Below are 24,555 nucleotides of genomic sequence, written 5' to 3' on the forward strand. Positions count from 1 at the left end.
AAATGCATAAACGTTTACTGCTGTCCTCTCCCCTGCAGTAGTGGCTGTTAAACTATCCGATTTTGTATGTTGGTATGATTTTACTAAAGTTGCATTCGTTAATAAAAGACTGGCAGAAAAGCTTTAATCTGCCTTACGTCTGTGTGCATTCAGTAGATCTCTGAGAGAAAATGCTATGTATAGCCTTGCTTATTTGAGCGTCTTTTGGATCTTGTCTGTGTTCGTGAACTTCAATTTATGGCATGTTTCAGCCTTTGTTGTGGCATACTTTAGCCGGCATGGCACCAGGCCATCGTGCCCAGCTGCAGTTAAAGCTTTCGGGTGTGTTTACCACACACAACACATAGTTCGCCGACCAATGGCCCTACAATTCGTAAGGGAACATCGTAGACCCTCAGAAACATCGGCAGACTTTTGTTTTATGCTGGGACTGTGCTAGCGTTATTCAAGTTACGGTCGTGAAGGAAGTAGCAGGCTGGCACACACATCCTGAAAAGTAGCATACAAATATTCTAACAAGCGGATATCCATAAAAAAAGCATTGTGAAGGCAATTGAACATGATTTTACAACGTGGCAAAGCGTCCATCAGCAAGCCGCCATATTGAGTTAGACTTCGGTGCAGTGGTACCGTCTCCACACCTCCCATGCAGAAAGCGTGGGTTCAGTTCCCGATGTCAATAAATATTCTTTTTTTTTAGATTCTAGGTTAGAAGAAATGTTATAAATCGCCCATTTCACCACATCCACAAGGTAGCGGCACTGCTTTCTTCTTTCGCTGATGGCTACAAAGAAATCCGATGAGCGTAACATACAGACAATTGGAAGTGTACATACTGTTAGATGTTTGCATGTTAGCAGGCAATTGTCAAACCGAAATAATATTGGAAAGCGCCAGTTCATAGTTTGTACATTGCATCTGCGCCCGCAACAATGTGGCGAACGCCCATGGAGGCATCCACCCCTTTTCGCCTCATGTAGCGCAAGCCAGTGAACATTGGACGTTGTGCCACCATGTCTCCAACCGTTGTGCGCAGTTCATCTTTAAATTTCACTCCATGTAGCTCGGGCTTCACGAGAAAAACGGCTTGGGAAAGAGATGCAGAAACACACTCGCGTCAGATCAACTTGAAGTAGACAACACTTGAATCACCGCTTGAAAGGAGGCGGGACATAGCGATGGCTGCACGGTGCAAAAGTTGAGGGGGGAATGCCGTGACTTGAGAAGAGGTTAATGTTTAACCACTCGTGCCTTTGTTTTTGTAGCGCGCCAACACAAAATTCTTATGAGAAAGCATACCTTGAGAGATACCTTCTGTGTCTAGCCATGCGACAAAAACTGTTTCAGGGACCCTTTCATTTATATAAAACTAAAGCCTTTCTTCACGAACCTTGCTGGGTTTCGTGACCGTGGTTGCGGCCTGGCTGTTAATAGGCCAACCAATCACAGTGTACGCACGCCACTGGGCTCCTTGAACCATCACCAGCTGGTGCTCCCATGTGCAGCGCTGGCTGTGCGGGGGCTAGAAAAAAAAGAACCAGAAAGCTTGCCTTTGCGCATCTGCGGCTGCCCGGCAATGAGGAAGTAAATGATTCCTGCGGATAGAATGGATTTGAATTGCACTGCATACATATGCACATGCTGCCTCTGAAACCATGATGTGTTCGAGGGGTCCGTCGTGCTCGCTAGTATTCACAACGCCGCTTAAGAAAAGGCTCAGTATAATTTGTGTGTGCCCGTGCTTGTGTGTGTATGTGTATGTACTTGTGTTTCGACTCTTCATACACTCACACAAAGATTAACAGATTTAGATGGGCTACTTGGTTGCGGGCTTGATGGAACATGGTTATAACGGTGTGTTTGAGGACAGGACACAGAAAGAATGAGCGAAGAATGCAGATGCCGAATGCACACGGACCGGCGCCTGTCCTGTGTGCATTCTTTCTGCGTCCTGTCATCAAAACACACCGTTATAACCATGTACTCACACAAAGCGTTGCTGAACATAGATTCTAACTCATTGGATCTGCTGCATTATTTATTTACTTCATCGATTGAAAATGACAAGGAAAAAGTATTGTGGGCACAGCTTGACTAACCCTGTCCCCTTTATGGATATTGCAGGTGGCAAACATAGAACAAATCTCTAAACAAGCAAAAAAAAGATAATGCAAAGTACAAATGGGAAGTCCACATTACAGTCAAAAATATAATGTTCAGCAGATGAAACAACAGATAACAGAAAAAGAAGGGGTGAGAAAAGAGTACATAGAAACATTTACAGTATAAATACAACCTTTGTCCATAAAGTTCCGAGACTGAGTCCATTAAAAAATGTGTTTAACATTGAAATAATTTGTGCAGCAACCTTTCGAATCTTCCTTGCAGTCTATACACAGCTTCCAACGCTTCTTGAGGTCTTGGAAACAGTTGGAAAACGCTTCTTTTGGCAGGCCTGTCAGCTCCTTTGTCGTGGCGTCTTGAATGGCCTCCACGCGCTCCATCCAGCGACCTTTTAGGGCTCTCTTCGCACTAGGAAACGGGAAAAGAATTGCATAGGGAGAGGCCAGGCGAGTATGGCGGATGGGGAAGTACAGTAATGCTGTTCTTGGCGAGAAATTTTGTCACACTAAGAGCAGTGTGCGGCCTTGTGTTATCATGGAGAAGGCTCCATTGTCCAGATCCTCTTAAGTCAGGGCGACGGCGTCGCAGTGCATCACGCATGTGTTGGAGCACACAGATATAAAACTACTGATTCACCGTCTGCCCTTGTGGGACGAACTCGTGGTGTGTGACACCTTTGGCATCCAAAAAAACTATCAGCATCGTCTTTGTTTTGGTCTTCTTTCGCTGCACCTTTCTCGACGCTGGAGAGCTTGTGGACTGCCATTCGGCGCTCTGCCTCTTTGTTTGAGGATTGTATTGAAAACACCATGTTTTGTCTTCAGCAATGATGCTGTCGACGAATACAGCATCCTTCTCTGCCTCAGAGAGCGAATCAGCGCTCACTAATGGCCGCGTGTCCTTCTGGTCCTGTGTGAGGGAGTGCGGCACAAGTCTGACATTCAGCTTTCGTTTCCTCCAAGTTCTTACGCAAGATTTGGTGGCATGTTGTCTTACTAATGTCCAGAGCATCTGATAGCATGCGAACTGTAATGGTGCGTTCTTGCTGTACGATCTCCCTGATCCGAGCCACGTTGTTTTCATTCCGTGAGGTTGCAGGGCGCCCCTTCTTGTGTAGTCTTCCACCAACATTCTCCCCGAAACAAGCCTCTCATGCCACTCGAAAACTTGAACCCGCGATAATGTCTCGTCGCCGTAAGCATCACGAAGGAGCTCATACGTCTGCGTGGCTGTTTTGCCAAGCTTCACACAGAATTTTATGTTTACAAGCTGTTTGAGGTGGACGTCCATCTCTCCACATTCACTCACAGTAAAATGCGCAGACGATTAGTGACAACATATTTTTCTACATGTAGCACCATCTAGCGGCTGCCACAGCAATTAATATAAATAGCTCAGGTTAGCCTGAAAAGATGGCGCTACACATACACACCAACATTTTTTTTAGGGGATCATTTCTAGAGAAGAAAATAAATCAGTATCGAAACTTTACGGACAAAGGTTGTACGTTGCTCATTAGGGTGACAAAATTCGTATAACTCATGTTATCATTTATTCAAAAAGAAATTCAAATGAATCATATCAGATCAGGCCATATCAAGTGACCACTTTAGTGTACAAAATCACTTTCGCTAGCGTCCACTTGGCTTGGCACCAGCCGTGTCGGTGTCTACTAGTTTTAGGTTTCCTCACACAGCGTCAAACCTTCTGTCTTCGGACGGTACCAAGAAAACTGTTGCCTGAAGGAGCCAACACGCCTAGTGGTGGGCCACTTGAAATCTCATAAAAGTAATTGAATGGAATTGAATTTATTCTGCTACAAAGTTGCGAGGATGACCAGGCGAAAGAGCTGCATGTCGCAGCTTGAGAGGAACCTGGCCACCTCGTACACAGGGTAGCTTTGTAATAATTGACTGAAAGCATGCATGTCCACACCACTTAACAAAAAAAAAAAAAAGAAGAATGAAAAAAAAAAAGAAAGCATGTCGTACGGAAAGTCACAAGAACTATGATCAGATGACATAAACAAAAGATTGTGGAAAGATTTCAAACATATTTTTGAAATGTGTGTGGTAGTGGTGAAACAAATTGAATCCCGAAAGTGATCATATTACCGAAAGTGATCGACCGAGAACGCCGCTCCAGGATCAGAGGGTACATATAAATAGTTGGCATTATTGTTCCTCGATTGACAAATCAGAGGTCTCAACATTTAGGCCCACAAAGCTCTGGCACCATTCCGCATTGAGAAAAAATACTTGCTCACATTTACTTCTGGCCATGAACAACAATACTTAATGCAATATTATGAGTAAAGATTGATTGATATAGTGACCACGTAGTTTTGTGATTTGCTGAACTAGCCACAACTGAACACGACAGGCTTGATGTTAATATTCCCGTGATTAAGTCAGAATTCTGAGATATCAAATTCAACATAGCAAAAATGATACATATGGCTTTGTGGGGTTGAAGAAACAATTTCCTCAATTCAAAAGGTGGTGGAAAGGGGGAAAAATACAGTGACAGCATATTTGCATGGCCATCTTTTTTATTTTTACTTTGTTGTTCTGTGATGGCGCACGCAGTGCAGAAACATGGCCGCACAGTATGAGGAACACTTGGAAGAGTGGTGGTTTGAGCACCAGGAAAAGGAGCCCGATCTGCACAAGTATTTGTGCATCGACCAGGCTAAAGGTACGACCGTGCTTCATCTTGCAGATGATTTCTTTTCTGTCCGATTGCGTTCGTCAAAGAATGAGCTAGCGAACTGGTTAGTTAGGCATAGGCCACTATCTCGTTTACAGTTGTTAGCCGTTTGAGAAATGCAGAATACCAAACGCACAATGGCCCGTTCAGACGACATGAGGGTCATAGGTGGCGATAAAGTGTTGTTTCAGAGATATGATGATGTACTATAGGTATAGTCAAATCTATTCTGCAAAGATAAAGTTTGCTGGTTTCGTCCTTTTACTACTGCCAGAATCAGGCATTCAGCATTTCTCTGGCGAAAAAGTCAGGTGTACGTCAGATTTCTCTCCCTTTGGGAGCTCTAGCATGATTTCTGCACGCAGAAAGTGGGTGCGCATATGATTTGTGGGCTTGTTTGAACCGAGCAAATATATTACCAAATGAATCAGCAGTTTCCTTCAGTGCTTTTTCCGCCATCTGTTTGATTCGATGCACTGGATAATTAGACCAATTTGACCAGTCCCGTCAGGGTTTAATTAACGAAAATTGAATGTATTATAGCCCCATCTATACAACCCCTACAGCTGCTTCGATGGCTGGCTCTGTTCTCTACGGAATCATGCTGTGAAAACAAACAAACAGTACTTAGATATACTCAGTGCAACAAGCTTACAGCTTCAAGTGCATAATTCCCTTATTAAACTAAAGCTTTCTCTGCCTTCTTTCCCAACCTCTGGCTTCGATTGCCTTCTTGCCGAGTAAAGTGGGCTGATTCTGGAGACAGTGTAGCGGCAGTGTGGGCTTATCTCGGAGATCCACATACGTGTGGGTCGCATTGTGGGGGTCTCCACATCTTGCCATGCTTGAACATAACGGCTGTGCTGCAAGGTACAGTGCAGAATTGTAACAGCTCTAGAGTGCCTAATTAACCACTTCACAAAATTTTCGCTTGACATAGACTTGAGCGTATGTGCTGGATCTGCCTATACAAAAAATAAAGTTGTCTGTTGCAGATAGCTCAGTTCTGCTCCTATGAGGTTAGACTTTAGTTGCTGTTGGCCTAAGGCATGCGTGTTTCTACACTTGGAATTCACTGTTTTATTTTGCAGTGAAGTGCTGGTTATTCATGTTCTTTTGCTCTGTGGTTTCACTCTAGAGGAAGGAACAGAACCAGACCAACTAGTACTATCAGGGAGAAGTGGTTTGCACTTTTGCTGAAGTGAAACCAGACCCACTCCAGTAGCGCAGTACTGACTATGCTGTTTCAGCACGAGGTTACGGGTTTGATTCCCGGCAGCTGTGGTCACAGGGGGATGCAGGCTGAACGTCTCAGAGCCCTGTGTTTCTCAGGGGCATGAAGCACCATTGCTGAATAAGTCAGCGAGGTGAAACAACTCGGTGGTTCATTTGCATTATTCGATAAACACTTGTTATACTGCCCCTCGCAGCTGTACATCCAGTCTGCCGAGGAGCTGGTAAATGACAAACTATTGCTTTCAGTTACCTTGTGCCTTAGCACAATGACAGTAGTCAAACACCAGAACAGCGTGTTACCATATGTGTGTAGGGTGTCGTGTCTCTTGAAGGAGAGAAGTGTGATACCACAATGAATATAATTCAATCCGAATAGTGAAGGCTCTTTTAGTCCCGTGTTAAAATTTCGCACATATTCACACGACCCTAGTAATTTATTAAAAAAACTTATTTCTCTCTTTAGTGTCCCTTTAACTGAGCACTCATGGTGAGAAAGGTAGTTGGTGATAGATTTTACTTGTGGTAGGCTAGTTGCTGAACCTTAACCCTTACTTTGTGCTTGCTTCATCTCCCTCGTAGCTTGCTGCCCGGAAAACCACTATGGCCCCAACTGCGATCCTTGCACTGGAGGAGCAGAGAGTCCCTGCAACGGACACGGGAGGTGTAAAGTAAGCATTTGGGTTTTTGTCTGTACTCTTCTATTTGTACTTGACCGTCATGTATGCTGTGTTCCTGCCACTTGGTTTGTGTTGAAGTGAGAGGCAGCATGAAGGTTAATTTGCATCACTGCTGCTGCCGCTCTTACTCTTGCCAACGTGTTGACAGCGGGTGTCCGCGGTCATCGAGTGAGATGTGTTTGTTTGCCTGTGTGCACATGATACCATGCTTGTTAATTTAGTTACTAAGCGATGGTTTAGGAGTTTATACATCCAATAAAGCTATCGTTACTTCGTATAGCTGTCTAATAATTTGCTATCGCAATCGATACTTCGCCTTTCGGGCAATAGTGCAACTTCTTTCTCACATTATCTTTCCCCCAAAAAAAAGTATCGACAAGGTTCTGCTCTATAGCTTGTCCATAGGGATCTCTGAACCACGCACACCTGCTAATATAGGTGCACATGGTATTTAGCGGTTTCATTATTTCAGCACATGAGATGTTACATACAAACTTCTGCATAACTTGCAGAGTGTAGCCAAGTAAGTGCTTGTAACAGAACCTTGTCCACCACAGGCATTTAAATTCATGTCTGCGGTGACATGCACTTCAGAGTGGGACACTAACTGCACTAACACATAGCTTTGGTGCTTGGTAATCTGTGCAAGGTGGCGCATCTCACACAGACTCTTGAGAGTGGTGAGCCTGAATATGTATTTTGGAAGCCACAGTCTGCAGTACCGTAGTAGTCAGGGCCACAATGGGGTTCATTACAAAGTTGTTCCTCAGAAGATGGCATTGTTGGCTGTAAGAGCATGAAGATACTAGTGGTGCGGCGCCTTACTACCTGCTGCTTGTAGCTCGTGGATTGGTACTTCTCGGCAGTCTTCCTGCAAAGCGGCAAGGTTCGAGTGCCATTTTTGTCGCTGCCACCCAAGCTAAGCACCATGAGCGCTTTGCACGGGCGTCGTCATAGCAATGTGAGGGTGCTTGGGTGTCGAAGCACCTTGCATAGAACCGATATAGACAGCGCATAGACAGCAGAAGCACACGCTATTTCATGCATGCGCGAGCGGCTTGAGACCGCTTGAGATCTTAGCTCCTGTCACACGACTCTCGCGCCAGCAAGATGACGATGGGTGTTGCCAGTGCATTACTACTTGCCGCATGATGGTGCCGACTCACGGCATGCCATTGCGGGAAATGTGCCGCTAGTGTGCTTTAGCCTCGAATGCCTGCTGTTGTTACAGCAAATGAACTCAAGTGTCAGAAAGAAGGCTGAAGTCGGCTGCTTTTTCTTTTTTTTCTTGTTCTGCCAAAGTACTCTGTTCTTTCCTTCCCTTGACAGGGCTCCGGAACACGCAAGGGCAACGGCAAGTGTGACTGCCACCAGGGTTACACGGGCGAGCTGTGCGATGCTTGCACTGAGGGCTACTACGAGGACAAGCCGGGTGCCAATGGTACCAAAACATGCACCAAATGCCACCCGTCGTGCAAAGGTCCTTGCACTGAGGGCGGCCCGAAGGCATGCAAGGAGTGCGTTGCGGGCTACGTCATGAATGAGGAGTTGGGATGCGTGGGTGAGTTTTATGAAGTGCATGTTCATACGAAGTGACACACGCACTGGAGCCAGGGAGAGTACAGGGGAAGTTACTTGTTGGGTTTAAAGGGTTTAAATGTCGGGTCTAGATTTCACTTTTACCAAATATGTTATGAATGAGTAGTACAGTTAAACCTCAATATAACGAACTTCAATAAAACGAAGTGCGTTTGTGTGAGATTATAATATAACGAAATTTTGCTGCCACCGCAAAGGAATGCCGAGACAATAAGTGGAAACTTCTGCATACGCGGATGGTCAAATGATTGAATTACTAGTGGCTGCTTGCAAACGTGCCTCTCAAATTGTGTGCCATGCGACAAGAGCGATCGCCGAAGTGTAGCTACATCATGTTCCGTATAGAGTCCAAGTGCAATAAGACCCTATCGCGCCCCACGCACTGTCTGCTTTAGGTGCGAGTGAAAGTGTGCAAGGGTGAGACAAGAAAGATGGTGGCTTCATGGAGAGTAAAGGCAAAAAGGAGTAGGGGAGCAAGCTTGCAGTAACGCAATCAAGTGCGTGCGAGGGGACGGGTGGGCGGAATTGGGGTAAGTTGGCACGTGTCTCAATTTCTGCCGCTCATCTAGGCTGTGGCAGCACATGGCTTTAGCACAAGTGAGCACATACGCAGCCGCATGCCCTGCTTTAGACGTAATATGCTGCATGCGCAAAAAGTGGGCGTGCCGAGAGGGAATGGCATCTTGTAGGCTGTCTTCCAGCACATTTAGTATTGGAGGTTGTGTAATCTCGAGTTTCGGTGACCCGTTGGAGCGAGAGGCAGATGAAGCATTCACTCCCCATTGCCAGCGCTTTTCCTGATAGCATCATCCCAGTGAGGGTGATGCTATCAGGCACGGGGGTGGAGTGCATGCGAAAGTGTGGCTAGCTTCGCTTAATTCACACCGCCCATTTGCATATATCGTCGACATAAACGGCATGAAACCGTATAATTCGTCGCCAACTCCCAAATTTATCAAAATGAATTATTTTCTCATTCAAATTTGCTTTTTTCGATTGCCCGATAATTAGGAAAATTGTGCGGCCCCTTTGTGTGTTAGAAAAATTGACCGGCGACTGTACTTATTTGCATAAAAGGTCGGATTTCTATACAATGAAATTTCAATATAATGAAGCAAGTTGCCGATTTTACCAGCTTCGTTATATTGAGGTTTAACTGTATATACCACTGAACCTATCTTTGCAAAGTTGCAGAGCTGGCAATTCTGTATCTTTCTGTTAGCAGCCTTTAAGCAGCACCTAAGCAAACGATCAGTGTAAACTGGTGGTGTCGCTTGACACAAGTCCCAGCACCCCACATCCAGGTGTTCAAGCTAGCTTGTGCTGCAATGACTGGAGAACCACTGAGGCCACTCAGAGCACGCAGTAGTCAAATCATCTTGATGGTGAGAGTGCTCGTCTTGGCACCTTGTGGCAGCCGCAAGATCCACGCTGCACAACAGCATGGCCTCCGAGATGACACGGGTGCACCCTTGTGATCTCGCAGGTCATGCCAAAGAGCCATGCGATAGGTCATGTGTCACTTCCTGCCAGCAGCAAGTGGTAGTGGGGGTGTTTCTAAATTTTGGGCATCAAAAACGGCTATTCTTCAAGTATATATTGTGACACTTCCACTCATATTTCAAACGTCAAATTATTGCATAAAGGCTGCCCCATATCTACATTATCTTAAACTATGCTTTTTATGCGGTCCAAAATTTTGTTGCACTTGGTCTTTAAAGGGTCCGTGAAATGTTTTTTCTTTTTGTATGCCTAGACATGGAGGGTACCTCTCAAGGAATGCTTTTTCAAAAGGATTTTGTGTCAGTGCGTTATAATGGCACAAGTACAAGTGGTTTCACCTTAACCTCTCCTCAAGCCGTGGCATTCCCTCTCAACTTTTACTATCCCACTTGCTTCATGTTGTGGGGCAGATGTCTACTTTCAGTTGACCTTTAACCGAGTTTGTTCCCTCATCTCTATTTTACGCAGTTTTTATTGTTAAGCATAGGCTACGTAAAACGATATTTCAAGGCAAACTTCGCACGAGGGTTTGCTGGCTTGCGCTACATGAAGCCAAAGAAGATGGAAGTTGCCACAGGCATTCACCGCACTTCTGCACGTGTATATGCACTGTACAAAGTACAAAGTAGCTGCTTCTGGTGATATTTTGGTTTGATAATTGCCTGATAACATGTAAATACCTAATAATACATATGTTTAAGACTGCTTGTAAAATTTCTTTGCAGCCATCAGTAAAAAAAAAAAAAAAACTACATTGCCACTAACTTGTGAATATGATGAAATGTACTATTTATATAATGACTGTTTTAGGCTTGTAGCGCAGCTCAGAAAGCAAAAAAGGAAGGAGGTAGGGGTAATCAAAGGGAACGGAAAACAGAGTGAGCGCTAACTTCCAACTGATGGTTTATTTCGTGAAACAAAAGGCTACTTATACACTCGGTAAACCATGTGACATCAAGAGATTACAAAGAAACTAAGCAACAAAACCGATAGTAACCAAGTGACAACATATTCAGACAGCCTGTGGCTGCAGTCGGAGATACGCCAATTCATTGCTTGATAAGGATAATGAAGGTGAGCTTACACATGCATGGCCCAGACCAATGATAGCCTTTGCTTCGATGATTTCTCTTGTGAGCTGATTACGACTACGACCTAGAATGACGCATTCCTCTAAGACAGGTTCGCAGCCACACGCTTTGCAATGCTGCGCAAAAAGCCCCCCAGCTGTAATACAGTTCTTAGCATTGTAACCATGGGCCAGATCCCACTGCGGTTCCATCTCCGAACCGTTCCTTTTCGGAGTGACGTCAAAATGACGACAGCAAAGAACGCGAGGAGAAAGAAGGGGAAGCGAACGGCCAATCGGCGAGCGCCCGACCTCGCGGAAGCCCGGCCCACGATTGCCTGGCTTTTTCGGGGGCCGTACACTAAAAGATAGGTTGTTTTAAAAAGAAATCAAATATCACAAATAAATGGTAATACATATTATTTAATAAGAAGTCACAGTACCTGCAAGAGAGTGCAGTAAAGAACTATTTTGACGTTTCTTTTGATACATGTTTCTCTTTTCTGTCGGTAGATGGTGTCGCATACGCGCGCACGCGCGGTGCCATCTGGGAAATTGTGGGCTTTATGGTGCGCGTGTTGAAGTTCCGTCTGCCTTTGGTTCCGTTTTCTGACACGAAGATTCGCAATGGCACAAGCAGCGACTCGCCGGCCTCTTAGCCCCCATGTTTCGCCGCGACAGCGTACTTTGCTTGTAGAGTTCATGGAGCAACACCCGTGGCACGTGAAAGGGTCATCTGTTTTGACGCCAGAAGTTACGAAAGCAAGCAAAGCGCAGTTGTGGCGTGAGCTCGCAGAGATTTTAAATGCAGAGGGGCCAGCAACGAAAACAGCGGACCAGTGGCAGCAGTTCTGGAAAAAAGAAGTCTATAACTGCAGTGGCTCATTGAGGATTGCGAGAGTTGGATGGTCACCTCACTGCCGACAGAAGTCTGAAAGCTCCCGGTCGCAAAAAACCAAAGCGCACAGAGAACTTTCGCTTCTGTCGGCAGTCCGGTCGGCCCCTTCATCCCGATTTTGCCCTCAAGATCAGCACACAGCCTACGCACCAGCGCCTTACTTATCCTGAAATGGGGCGGAAATCCTCCTCCGGCAGATCGAAGGCATCTTCCCTGTTTCTAGCTCTTCTCTGCCCAGTGCGGCCGCAAAGAGCCGCGAAAAGATACGGAGTCATGGGCGCTGCCATGTTTGTTTACAGTGGTTCCCGCGAAGTGGACCTACTCGGCGCGGTTCTTGTGCCAACCGGCGAAACGGTTCCTTTCGGCGCCGTGGCAACGCCCGGTGACGTAGGCGAAAACTGCGGAGCTGCCTCTGGAAGTTTTTCGTCACTCCGTACGTGACGACGGTTGGCCAATGAGAGGAGGCGAAAGGAACTGGTTCTCGAACGGAACCGCAGTGGGATCTGGCCCCATGTTCACGCAGCCTGTCATTCAGACATCGGCCAGTTTGACCAACGCAACGTTTTCCACACTTGAGTGGAAAACGATAAACAACACAATGTGTGCAATTAACAAACTTATTTTTGTGATTCTTATCACAGCTGAAAGGAGCTTCCTTATTTGGATTAGTTAGCTTGCAAATCCTCATAAGCTTGTCAGGGGCAGAAAACACTACACGAACATTCGCTCGCTTGGCGATTTTCTTAAGATAATGTGAGACGGTGTGAATATAAGGAATGACCGTATTCAGTGTTCTCCGGCTGACCTTGAGACTGAGGTCGCCACAGTAGTGCCAATAGTCAAAGAATGCCTTGCACCTCTTGACGTTACCTACGAGCTCCCAAAGGATCATACGATTCGGTTTTCGGATCTGCGCTTAGCTTGTTCGGATATTCATACGTGTTGGTACTATGAACCTCGTGCTAACAAACCACTTCTTCCGTTTTATTCTACTCATTCTAAGTTGGTCAAGAGCGGCATTGCTAACCTTTGCCTTAATAATGCTTTGAAAAAGTCGCGCTACCATAGTGTTTCGTCTAGCTTTGCTTCTCAGTGCGAACGGCTTTCACAGGCTGGTTATCCTGTGTCCCTACAAGTGTCAGTAGCAGAACGAATTCGAAGAGAGTTTAGAAACGACAACCAGCACGCAGATAATCCTGCAACTACTCAGGGTAGGACAAGCATCATTCCTGATATTCACACCGTCTCACATAATCTTAAGAAAATCGCCAAGCGAGTGAATGTTCGTGTAGTGTTTTCTGCCCCTAACAAGCTTATGAGGATTTGCAAGCTAAGTAATCCGAATAAGGAAGCTCCTCTTAGCTGTGATAAGAATTACAAAAGTAAGTTTGTTAATGGCACACATTGTGTTGTTTATTGTTTTCCACTCAAGTGTGGAAAATGTTGCATTGGTCAAACTGGCCGATGTCTGAATGACAGGCTGCGCGAACATGGTTACAATGCTAAGAACTGTATCACAGCTGGGGGGTTTCTTGCGCAGCACTGCAAAACGTGTGGTTGCGAACCTGTCTTAGAGGAATGCGTCATTCTAGGTCGTAGTCGTAATCAGCTCACAAGAGAAATCATCGAAGCAAAGGCTATCATTGGTCTGGGCCATGCATGTGTAAGCTCACCTTCATTATCCTTATCAAGCAATGAATTGGCGTATCTCCGACTGCAGCCACAGGCTGTCTGAATATGTTGTCACTTGGTTACTATCAGTTTTGTTGCTTGGTTTCTTTGTAATCTCTTGATGTCACATGGTTTACCGAGTGTATAAGTAGCCTTTTGTGTCTTGAAATAAACCATCAGTTGGAAGTTAGCGCTCACTCTGTTTTCCGTTCCCTTTGATTACCCCTACCTCCTTCCTTTTTTGCTCTTTCTGAGCTGCGCTACAAGCCTAAAACAGTCATGACGTACCAACTCGCCCAAACTGCCATGCTATTTATATAATGTTTCTTCTATACTCTAGAAATAAAAAAAAAGGAAGAGAAGGTGCGTTGAGAATCGGGAATCGAATGCAAACTTTCTGCATTGGAGACAGAGATCTTACCTCTCCATCAGTCTCACTCAAAATGGTAGCTTTCTGGTGGAGGTTTAACCCATTGTAAGGTACATTCAAAAGCCCTTGCAATTCTTTTTGCTTTCTGAATGTCTGCTTGTTGGGACGTTTTTCTGCTACCATTCTAGGCAAATTAAGCGTAAAACTTGATTCTCTGACAAATGCAGAACTTGCAGTTACTTCTAAAAGCGCCTTTCCTTTCAAAACTGTGAGTGATTGCTTTGTTGACCAAGATAGTTGGCATTTACGTTGATGTGCAACACTCACGCCTTCTACAGTGTATTTCATTGCAATTTACTCCCTGCACCAACCTGGAGTGCAAGGCGAGCGCAATACAGTGCTGGTACCATTCAGGTTCCTGTTGCCAAAGAAGATATCGCTGTTCCCATGTTCAATTGGGGACCGCTCATAGTTCCAACGGCTGCCACTAGAAGAACTGTAGAAGACAATCCTCATTTTCAGGGGGAAGAGGGCCATTCGTTTGAAGAAACATCCGTATTTAATGCATTCGTGCACTTATTTTTAAGAGTACACATATTACAGTCGAACCCGACTACATTGAACCTGCTTACATCAGATTATCCTGTATCTCAAGATATTTCTGAACACGATATAGTTACAATAAGTACATACAGCACAAATTATGCTAACATTGAACAAAAATAGCAGCGACTCCCGATATATCGAACGTCAAACGGCACCAAAGTGCAGCAGAAGTTGGCATTCCCTCGCGGTGGTGGGGAAGCCTGCCGACGCATCCAAAAAGTGGTTTAGTACCATGGTGTGGCTCCATCCACCCGCTCTCCCTACCGTGACCGCACTGCGTCGGGCGAGCAATCGAAACCTCCCTGCAAAAAAATTATCCTGGCCCACTCGCAGTGCTTGCTCAGACAGCCTATCAGAGGCTCTTGTGCCCTCGTCATGCAACGTAAAGTTATTTCCTTCCTCCATATGCAAGATGGTGCAAGTTGTCTCGCTGCTTTTCTCGTTCATTGGGTTTGTGCCTTATGGGCCTTCTTCCACAATGTTGCCATGATGGCTAGCACAAAGCGGCAGAATTTGCGTTTTGCCATGAACCTCGAAATCGTAAATCGAGTCGAACACTGTGAGAAGCTGGATGTCACCGCAGTGTACGAGATTCTGAGGAGAACTCTCGGCACGATCTTGAAGAATAAGGGGGAGATTAGGGCTAAAGCAGACAAACGACCTGGTGCCCATGGCGCCCGACGCGTACGCACGGCCGTGTATAAGACGTTGAGGCAGCCGTGTGCAAGTGGTTCATTCGAAACTGCTTCAGACATGCTGGCTTGTGTATGCCCGGTGATGACTGAAAATTCCAATGAGTGCGACGAAGCCGTTGCCCGTGTTGCCGAAGTTTGGAGCGAGCTGTCAGAATTTCTGGAAGCCGTTGATGGATTAACGGTTGACGAGTTTGTGAGTGTAAATGCTGGTGTTGTGACCACGGGAGAGCCTGAAAGCGAACACTACATTGCCGACATTGTACCAAGCACAATGTGAAAGTGGGCACAATGAGGAAAGCAACAATCCTTTTGTCGACATCCTCCAAGGTGATTGGTGCACTCACACTAGCCCGGCACTGCTGTTTGTCTTTAGACAATGTGGAGAAGTGCGTGCATCATAGGCAGCGAAGTTGCCCAAGCAGAAGAAGATGCAGGACTATCTCACGCAAAACTAAGCTATTTTCATTAGTAAAGTGCCTTTATAAATGGGGTGTGCTTTTATGCCGTCCAATTCTTTAGCAGGCGTATATCGAATTACGCCCTATATTGAAGTAACAGGCATTCTTTTTTTTTTTAGATTTCGACATGACCAGGTTCGATTGTACTATGCATAGGTGTGCTATTAGAAATAAGCCTAATGCAGCAACATGTTTCAAGCATTTCCGGTGACAGTACTTGGGCAGCCAATCAAATCACTCGCCCAGGTGACATCACTCGCACACCCTACGTGGCGTGAGCAGGGGTGGCTAAAAACTGAGAGTAGCAGCGCTGCTGCAATCGGTAGTGATGCATATCTTGAAGATCTTTTGATAAATTATCTGCACACTTTATGCAAGCACTTAAATCTGCCTCTTGATGATCCGAAGGACCTACCCCACTGGCTCAGTATGTTTGTATGCAATAGTCCTAAATCATTTTGGGTTACATTACGTGAAAAGCAGAAATAATAGTTTAAAGAGAAGTGAAAAAGGGATGAAATGGCAACTTGCCGCAGGGGAATACCAAACGCACATCCTCTCTGTTTGGCGTGTGGTGCCCTGCAAAAGAAGGCACCACTGTGTCATCCCTTTAGTAAGAATTCGATGCCACGATCAATCGATTGATTCGTTGAAATTCACCCCCACCGTCGGTGTCCGAGACGCACCGTCAGAGACGGTCTGCACAGGTGGCTCAATGGGTGACTTAGGCTCGAAGCACAAAGACGCTGAAGTAACGAACGAACAACACTTGTATTTACAGATAAAATTACAAAGTTCAGTTACAAGATTGCATAATTTCACTAGTATATCGGTTGCAAATAGTCACACTAGTTTGGACCACATAGGGCGACCCTATTTCGGCAGAGCCGATGGTGCTTAGCACCGAAGCCAGGTCCTGAACTCCCGATCGGAGCGCTGTGGCCGCGTTTTGTAGACGCAACGCTCCGCCCAAAATCGTTACTGGCGAATTACCGCTGGGTTATGGCCCAACTGGACAATCCGTTCGAACTGGCGTGTGTGATTGGCCATTCGAACAACCATCAATCAAAGAACATCTTTTTTAGTACAGTTCACAGTGTAGAATTCTCGCCCAAAATACACCATATATAACAACAAAGGGGTGAGGGTCACGCCAGCTGTACATGTCGCAAGTTCCGAGAAACGGCACGCGAGCATAGCCGGCGTAACAAGCGCTGACCAACAAAACACATTTGCAAAACCCAAAAGCCAGGAAACGTCGGGACCATGTTGTCAGTGCTCGAACATGTGCGCGACACGACCAGATTCCAAGAAACCGAAGGCCATGCGGCGCCATAAACAAGCACTTGCTTGCAAGCCAAACTGTCACAGAGGAGCACGGGGTAATTGTGCACACGCCAAGGTCGGCCCCGTGTCCAGGCCGTAAGCCGAAGAAGATGTTCCCTCAGAACCGAGACAAAACCGTAGGCCCTTGTGCGGTTCTAAGAATCCATACGCCGATCAGCGCGCGGTGCAAACCCATAAAAAGTAACAAAGCTCGCGTGCCCTCTTGATGGCCCGCGATCCCCGCTGCCCGCGTCCAGACCCGAATCACTCATACTTCAAGGTCACCCACTAGAGCACCGCGGAAGTCAGACGCGAACGCCTATTAGGGCGTCTGACGCCCATTCGGGGAACCTCAAGCTGTGAATGAGTTCACACCCACCAGCTGGCCACGCGCAGGGAAAATGCCTGCGGGGATTTCGAGGAAGTGCAACGCGACGGGGGTCCGAAGCTCCCTTTTCACTGTGATGCGCGACCGCTACTGTGGCGCTGGTGCTCCTCTCCGCTCCCCTAACTCTGCGGCAGCCATGGATGCCAGTAGCGTGGTTACTTTGCTTGCCTGCAAGGCCCCGCTCTGTGTCAACCGTTGACAGCCATTACTCAAGTGTGCCAAACAATCTCGTCGAGACGCATGCCCCCTGCCCAGATGGCTCGTGCCGTGTTTTTGGGTTTGTTTTGCAGCCGCCTGTAGCGGGGCTTACACCTTTGGTAAGCTTTTTGAGTGTTTGTGTGCTAGCACTGAGAGTGTTAGCCTGCACTATTCATGGCTAAAGCGGGGCACCTGGAATGCCCTCTTAGCTGCAGGTGTCGCATAGTACGTAACCATAGGAGCGGGCAGCTGGCCAATAAACCCTTGTAGACCACCTCATGGCATCAAGACTGCCAAATTCAGGGTCCAATGAGGGACAACAAAGAATAAACAATTAACTTCCTTTTTATGTTCCCTGGCTTCATTGTCTGTAACTTTATATGATTGTGACTAACAGCATTATCTAGCTTCTCAGACCTCGTTATTCTGCTCTCACCCACATCTTGCATGTGTGCTTCTCATGCAATTTTGGTTTCACTTGTTTGGTTGGCAACTTTGTGTCCTTGTGTACATTTACATTGGCGGCACATGAAAAAAAAAAAAGGGCCTGTCGGCTGCCTTGATGTGTGCTATGTACGCACACACAACGGTAGGTGAGCCTGAGAAACCACCAAGGGCTCATATCACTGTCACCAACTAATAGTTCGAACTCGACGAGGACCTACAAAACGTCCAAATAATCAGAAGTCCGAAATACCAGATTTGCCTAGTAAATAAGTGACTTGATTCTACAAGTAACCAAGCATGCAGTGTTCTTGGATTGTCATGACACTGTCTTCAATTTTGCATGATCAGCATGCACATATCATCATCTACGAGCGATGGCATTCTATATTTCACATGACTAGCGGAAGATGCATTGGTGTTACCAGTGACGGCATTCTTGGCACATCGCCAAGCACACTATATAATCACAGTGCAGAAGCGCCGTCACCCACCGATGAGTCCGGTGCTAGTCACGTGAAATACTGCAAAAGTAAAAATATCTTCAGAAGTAATTGTCCGACAACACAGCTCAAGTTCGTCAACGCATTGCTACGCGTACATACACTTGCCTTTGGCTTAGACAGTCGATCGAAATTTTCAAGCGATGCCACTTTATGCTATTCGTTTTCACGTTTTTCACGCTTCGTCAATGCTCAAAGCAGTGCTCCACCCACACTATCAACAGGATCAGCTGGCCCTGAACGGTGGATAACAAGAGTGGAACAGAGCTCACATGACAAATTGCACAAATTTCAAAATTTGCAAATGCAGCCTTTGCGACTTAGGGTCTTGGCTTGTCCTGCAGTTTGGGCGCAACCAACAGATCGACTAGGTTTAGCTACTTTTGGTTGTGAACAGGTGCCAGTGACACAGCTGATGGTCATGCTGGCGACGTATCGTAATGAAATTATCTCCAATTCTGTTCGACTTGGTGGCCAATTAGCACACAAGCTTGCAGTCGGAGTCTGAATCATCAAACAGTGCACTTTAAGGTTTCTGAAATTTCATTTGTCCTTATACATGAAGTGTAAGGGACCAGTAGGAGTGTCGTGGAGCTGTCCTAATAATCAAGCATGTCCGAATTATTGGTCGCCAAGTGAATTAGATTACTACGATATCTTTGGATAAAATTAATTTTCTTTTATTCTGCCCTAATCCTTGGGTTTGAGAGAACTAGTATTAAGCTTGCTGGTGTTAACACTCCTTCTAACAGATGTAATGTTGAGCACTTGCGTTTTTTCCAGGTAAATTTGCTTTTGGACTAGCTTTTGCTGTGCTTCTGTTCTGTTAATTTTTTCCACAATTGCACACACAGCTATCAATTCCCTGCCGATACATAAAGCATTGCTGACACAAAATGAGTCAGAATGTGCAAGCTGCCAATCATGAACCAAGTCATGATTGGCAGCTTAACACTAGCCTTGAAAATGAAAGCACACACTCATTGCATTCTATCGGTGCTAAAGTATGGGTCTGAACCTCAAAGGGTCTTTGAAAAGGTTTAGACAAATTTTGTAGACATGTAGGGTACGGCTGCAGTAAAACATTAGTACCATAATTTAGGTAAAGCGCCTCATATTAAGAGAGCTATGGACGATTACAAGTTAACCTCCTCCCTAGCCATGCTTTTTTTTCTCGACTCGTTCGCTGAGTGATTGAGGCTAAGCTCCACCTTCACTGGTTCTGCATCATGATGGTAACATCGTGTCATCTACTTCCGGCGTCTTGGAGCCAGCACGCAAAGCCTCTCCAACCTCTCTGCTGGCCGCCTGGCTGCCAATCTCTTCTAAGAGCTATCCAACAATGTGTTGTGGCCATTCTGTCACAGCACCGACCATGTCCAGTATTCTGGTATCCGTAGGCAAGCTGGGTGTTTTGACGGATGGGTGGAGGCACATACTAAAGCCTCTACTAAAGCCTATAACTAAAGCCCATACTAAAGCTTATGGTACTTCTGCTGTGATGAGAGGGTTATAGTGTAAACGTGAGCAGCCCCAGCAGCCTTCACGGTACAGCTAACTGATACACAGAGCTTAGCCAACCAAACACAGAGCTACTAGAGAGATTTAGTATAGCGTAAAATGCTTGTGTTAGCGTTATCGTGTTCTGCACGCTAAACCTTTGCGGAACGCTATTCGATAGGACTTTAGTGTAGCGTTTAAACAACGAAGCGCCGCAAAGCACAAAACTTCACCGCGTCATCTAGACATGAGTAGTCAATGCTCTTAAGCTGATTAGCTCGCCATCTAGTTAAGAGTAGTCAAAGCAGCATTTCTTTATATTAGACCATTTTAGAATAGTGTTTGTCGCCTTACGTACATTAAACGCAAGCACCTTTGTGGGACGTTACATTAAAAAACAGGGCGCCGTCTGGTGCCTGGTGACACTTATCCAAGCCAAGACATTCCAATAGCAACCATTCCGTTTTTGCCATGTGGATGGGTCTAGTCAGGCCTATGGATGCCAGAACTACTGAACGATCTCAGAAATTGGATGCGCTATGCGCTCACAACTAGCGTTTTAGGTGAGTTTAGAGGAAGAGAAAGCTCATTTTAAGTCACTGGCAATGAGTGAGAGTGAGTGCGTAGCCATAACGAGAATTCATGGTGATCCGGGAACCGTGGGTGCCGCCCCCCCATGTTTGACAATGCTGTTTCTTAGCGTCCATGCTTTGCAAGCGTTAGGATCTCCCGCTAAATTCCGAAAATAGCGGAGGCACGCTATGTGCAAAGCTGCCATAGTGTTGTGCGCGTGTGCAATGTGGCCCCGCTATACTTTAGCGTTCAGCATGGTGCCACTTACGCTATACTAATACTATCTATTATTGCTGTAACTTGTGTAAAACATGTTAAATGTTTAAAAAGACAATATGCTCACGATTGCGCTCCTGCCGAAAATTTACATCAGCAGCAAACTAGAATACACTTGGTTACTGCGAAGGAGCTTTAAATAAAACTTGCTGCAGCGGAGGAGGCACCTCTGAGCTGAAGCAGCGCTCCGCCATCTTTCAGTAGGCGGAAAGCGCGCCTTCCACCACGGCAGCCACATTGTGTAGTCAGCGTGGCGGCGTCTGGACATTACTACATTGTGTGTTGCATACGGCTGCACAAAACGAGAGAAAAAGGACTATGGGATTGCACAGAGAACATTATAACACAAGTAGACAATGCTTGCTGTGTGCCAGAAGTGCTTGAGTGTAGCGATAAATTGTTGTGCGTTCTCTTTCTGTAACTTTTCTTTTTTATAGAACCAAATTAACCAACATTCCAACTATTACAAACAACATTTATTCACCATAAAGTTGGAAAAATTATCAATGACGTAACCTGAGTAGCCATTCAGATAGCTCGCCCAGCTGACGTCGATCGGGCAATGCCAATTAAGAGGGGGCAGCTGAAAACTCAGAGGGGCAGTACCGCTGCGATCGATAGTGATGCACATCTTTAAAACCTTATGATAAATCACATGCTTTATTTACACAGAGTGTCTTAATGCGTCATTTAATGATCAGGAGGACTTACCTTAACAATGCACCACATTTTTACAAAATGGTCAAAATTGTTACGGGGGTCCTTTTAACAAAGAAGACTTGAGGAGGAGGTAGCAACTGCATATTGAGTGGTAGTATGAGAAATCGTAGGCATAATTTTAACGTTAAGAGACTGGAAGACTGTGGTGGGAATTATAGAGCAAATAGGGTAGCCAATGCTCTTGTTGAGGATAACAGGAAGAAATGAATTTGGGCAGGCCATGTATACGTATAGATTGCATAACTGGCGGTCTGTTAGAGTTACAGAATGTGTTACAGAGGTGTGGTTGAGGATGGCAGAGGATGAGGTGGTGTAATAAGATTGGATAATTTGCAGGCATTGGATACAGAGTTAGCTGATGCAAGACATGGGGAAGTTGTATATAGCTGGGAAAGTCCTTCATCTTGCATTGGACATAATAACTAGGCTGATGATGAAGATGGTGGCATGGAATTTGTACCTTTTTTTTCCTAGGGGGTAGCTTTTGACTTGGTAATTATGGTATGCAGCTTGACTTCCCAGGAGGTGCAGTAAATTATCAATTAGACTGCCTTATATTGCAGCACATTCAATATCTGTGTCATGTCAAGCAGAGCCTCAGGCTTCAAATGGGCAGTCTGTTTTGCTGCATGTCACAGGAATTGAAGGTGGTGATTGTCGGGAGCTTGCAAGCCACTGATGTGCTCTGTAGCCAGAATGGTGCAGTGGTTGCAGGCTGCACCATGACTGACTGCAACATCGTCTGCTGAATTACCCATTTTCAAGCATTAGTGCAGGACGGGACACTGGTGGGGGTCCGTTTAACTGATGCAGCATGCTTTCATGTTCGAACTGAGTAACTTCTATAGTCAATGTATGGTTTCTCACCGGTACTTTCCAATGCGTTTGAATTAAGCAAGAAGTCAAATAAAGCGAGGTCGAGTTAATGAGTGTTCACTGTACATGCTAATGTTTTCCTTTGTTCTATCTTGTATTTGTCTCCTTCATGTGCTGCTAGCTCATAGGCCTGACAGAATCCATGTAGGGTTGTTCCTTTAATGTCAGACACCATTGCCTTGACATCTTTTGTGCATCGTTCTAAAATGTTGTGGCTTTCCTTCTTCCTGCCCTTTAGACATCGACGAGTGCATCGAATCTACGGAGGATCTCTGTGCAAAGGAGAGAAACACGTTCTGTGCCAACACGCAAGGTTCCTACAAGTGCATGAGTGAGTAGCGCCCTGTTGTCTTACATGCCTTCGCTGAGCATACATTTCTTCAAGGTTACCAGCTTTGATGTTTGTGATGCCAGGTTCGCCATCTTGAGACCAGCTTTGGTGTCAAATTAAAATATCTCAAAAGCATTTCTCGACTTTTATGCCTGCTAAGCATCATTCGTTTATGTGCGGGAAACTACTAGTAGTAGAGCTTCTTCAGTGTCAGTATTCATTTATTGTGGCTCTCAGCAGCAACATTGAGCAGTTTTTCAAATTGTAGAAATACTATGCACGCCTCTAGTTTTTGAACGCTGCTTGTTTACCTGTTCATTCACTCTCATACACGTTGTGGTTCTGCTCGGCAACTTGCAGTGTGCGACTTCGCTTGTGACGGCTGCACTGGAGATGGACCGGACCACTGTGTCAAATGTGCCAAAAGTTACGTCTTGAAGGACAAGACCTGCATAGGTGAGTTTTCGTGCGCGTCCTGGTGCTGATACATCGTTGTCATTCTACAGCCAACATAGTCGTTGTCAGCATGGTTAACCCCTTCCATTCCACTCTATAATCCTGAGTTCAAACCAAAGATAGCCAATTTATCTTTGCTGCAGAATCTGTTACAATGCACACAATATTTTAAATGTCTATTTCTAAAATCTAAATCATTGATTGCAAAAGACAAAGTTACACGGCACTGTACAAGTACTACATTACAAATACCTGCAACACCTACAAATGAAAAGTATCACCAATGAGAAAATGTAAATTCCACGGAAATTAAATGTAAATTGCACGGAAATTAAAGTATTGTCATCGAGCTCAGCTTGTACTTGCCGTTTTTATCAGGGGATGCGCAGACAAACCAGGCTCATCCATTCCACAAAACAAGAAGGGCTAAGTACACTTGACCGTATATCTTTAACTGCCCGTATTCTATGGAAATTAAAACCAAATTTTGCTTGCTAATTTCCTAGTCTTATCAGTCCTCCTTCCGCCACACTTCACTATACTGCCCTTTGCTTGGAATCTGTTTTTTGTATTGACACATAACAAGTTGCCTGTTCTGTGTGTTGCATGACCTGCTCGACTCCACATCTTGCTCGTAGCTAATATGTCCAGCTGGATTTTGTCTGGCGTTGCTGTTTTTCATCTTGTTTGTTGCACATATAATTTCTCTTGGCATCATTTATTGCATGATCTGTAGCAAAGGAGTCCACACTGAAAAGCCATTACTTATTTTAGAAGTTAGAAAGTGCAGGAGACCATACAAGGCAGAGGAGGAATTTCTGTGCATTTTCCTAACTAAGCCTAGTTTGTGAGCTTTACTTTTGTTAAAGGTCTTGAAGCCTGGGAAACATGCTCAAATGTGTGCAGTGTCTTTCAGTGAATATATTCCCGGAGAAATTTCTAAAAAGGACGTAATGTGAATGGCAATATAATGTGTGCAATGTTTGGTTTCCCCGCTCCCCCTTGAATCTTCATTTCCTCTCGACTAGCAATGCCCTGTCTACTGCTCCTTTCTTTTTCTTTTCTCACGGTGGCCTTTTGAGTTAGGTGCCTTAAGCACTCGAGAGTGCCCAAAAGGGCGGTGACGAGATCAGCGGGACACTTTTTAACAACCACTGCTGGTGTGCATGTTCCGAATGGCTGGCATCTACTGGCCGCCGCAGTTTATGTAACATCATTGCTGACGTCGCCTAAGGTGTAGAAAAAAAGGCAAGGCATTTCGAAAGCCACAGGAATAAGCATGCAAGATGATTGATAACCCTGCTGCATCTCGAGGAATATTATTTTGCTTGAACGTTCGTGGCAGCATT

At 45.4% G+C, this 24,555-nt stretch overlaps 1 protein-coding gene and 1 long non-coding RNA gene across 10 annotated transcripts in view; one reads left to right on the plus strand and one right to left on the minus strand.

Moving 5' to 3' along the window:
• The window catches only part of Creld (Cysteine rich with EGF like domains), a 48,742-nt gene that overhangs the window by 13,120 nt on the left and 11,067 nt on the right, over positions 1–24,555 (plus strand). For all 9 annotated transcript variants that reach the window (XM_072284496.1, XM_072284497.1, XM_072284498.1 and 6 more), the window contains exons 5-9: positions 4,713–4,821; positions 6,649–6,737; positions 8,076–8,307; positions 22,658–22,750; positions 23,111–23,206. In XM_072284496.1, the coding sequence (XP_072140597.1) occupies positions 4,713–4,821; positions 6,649–6,737; positions 8,076–8,307; positions 22,658–22,750; positions 23,111–23,206 (619 nt within the window). The remainder of the gene's footprint in view (positions 1–4,712; positions 4,822–6,648; positions 6,738–8,075; positions 8,308–22,657; positions 22,751–23,110; positions 23,207–24,555) is intronic.
• Positions 1,340–23,150, minus strand: LOC126527714 (uncharacterized). The gene is made up of 3 exons (XR_008611720.2): positions 23,062–23,150; positions 6,622–6,712; positions 1,340–1,522 (listed from the first exon to the last, which is right to left on the minus strand). It is a non-coding gene; the product is annotated as an uncharacterized lncRNA (long non-coding RNA).

The sequence above is a fragment of the Dermacentor andersoni genome, chromosome 9, assembly GCF_023375885.2.
Source record: "Dermacentor andersoni chromosome 9, qqDerAnde1_hic_scaffold, whole genome shotgun sequence".
Classification (NCBI taxonomy): domain Eukaryota; kingdom Metazoa; phylum Arthropoda; class Arachnida; order Ixodida; family Ixodidae; genus Dermacentor; species Dermacentor andersoni.